Source organism: Echinops telfairi, unplaced genomic scaffold (assembly GCF_000313985.2).
Source record: "Echinops telfairi isolate 266 unplaced genomic scaffold, ASM31398v2 ScPeMD7_23;HRSCAF=83, whole genome shotgun sequence".
In the NCBI taxonomy this organism is placed as follows: Eukaryota; Metazoa; Chordata; class Mammalia; order Afrosoricida; family Tenrecidae; genus Echinops; species Echinops telfairi.
In genome coordinates this window covers 35,986,038-35,987,179 of record NW_022103920.1, presented here as the reverse complement: position 1 = coordinate 35,987,179, position 1,142 = coordinate 35,986,038, and the positions used below count along the sequence as shown (strand labels likewise).

General features: G+C 39.3%; 1 protein-coding gene across 1 annotated transcript; it reads left to right on the top strand.

The window, feature by feature from the left end:
* Window positions 1-839, top strand: LOC101657927 (eukaryotic peptide chain release factor subunit 1-like; the record flags this gene model as incomplete). The annotated part of the gene is made up of 1 exon (XM_045288943.1): window positions 1-839. A coding segment is annotated over one exon (657 nt), but the record flags the coding sequence as incomplete, so codon positions are not given.
* Between the last annotated feature and the right edge of the window lie 303 nt (window positions 840-1,142).

Below are 1,142 nucleotides of genomic sequence, written 5' to 3'. Positions count from 1 at the left end.
AATGTGGCTGGTCTCATTTTAGCTGGATCAGCTGACTTTAAAACTGAACTAAGCCAATCGGATATGTTTGATCAGAGGTTGCAATCCAAAGTTTTAAAATTAGTTGATATCTCCTATAGTGGTGAAAATGGATTCAACCAAGCTATTGAATTATCTACTGAAGTCCTCTCCAACGTGAGGTTCATTCAAGAGAAGAAATTAATAGGACGATACTTTGATGAAATCAGCCAAGACACGGGCAAGTACTGTTTTGGAGTTGAAGATACACTAAAGGCTTTGGAAATGGGAGCTGTAGAGATTCTAATAGTCTATGAAAATCTGGATATAATGAGATATGTTCTTCATTGCCAAGGCACCGAAGAGGAGAAAATTCTCTATCTAACTGCAGAACAAGAGAAGGATAAATCTCATTTCACAGATAAAGAGACAGGGCAGGAACATGAGCTGATTGAAAGCATGCCCGTACTGGAATGGTTTGCCAACAACTACAAAAAATTTGGAGCTACATTGGAAATTGTCACAGATAAGTCACAAGGAGGATCCCAATTTGTGAAAGGATTTGGTGGAATTGGAGGTATCTTACGGTACCGAGTAGATTTCCAGGGAATGGAATATCAAGGAGGAGATGATGAATTTTTTGACCTTGATGACTACTAGGTAGTTGACATGGGTCCGGCAAACCGTGCCTCACCCTCCAGCATCCAACCCAGGGAGCATACCCGTGGTGGAATCCAAACAGATCCCTGCCTTATGATTGGACCCTTCTCAGAGCTTAACTCCATGAGCACTGCATATGGAAATGAAAACCGAAACACAACCAGGCCCGACCCTACACTGGTTTGTCATGGTGTCAGTGCAGCAGCCTATAAGAAGTTCCCGAAGGTCACTATGGACTAATTTTAAAAAGAATCCAAGTTTTTACTTTTACTTGATGGTGAAAATTGGTTGCTCTTGTATTTTATGAAAAAAAACAAATGATTTTTTAACCTTCATGCATAGAAGCAAAAATACTTTAACTGCTGTAAACCTTCAAAAGTTAATAGAAGTGACATCATACTGGTTTGTTTCTTATTTTTATTGGAGAAAAATTAAATTGCTGCATTTCGCAGTGACCCATTTACATGGCATTCTCAGCTTAGACT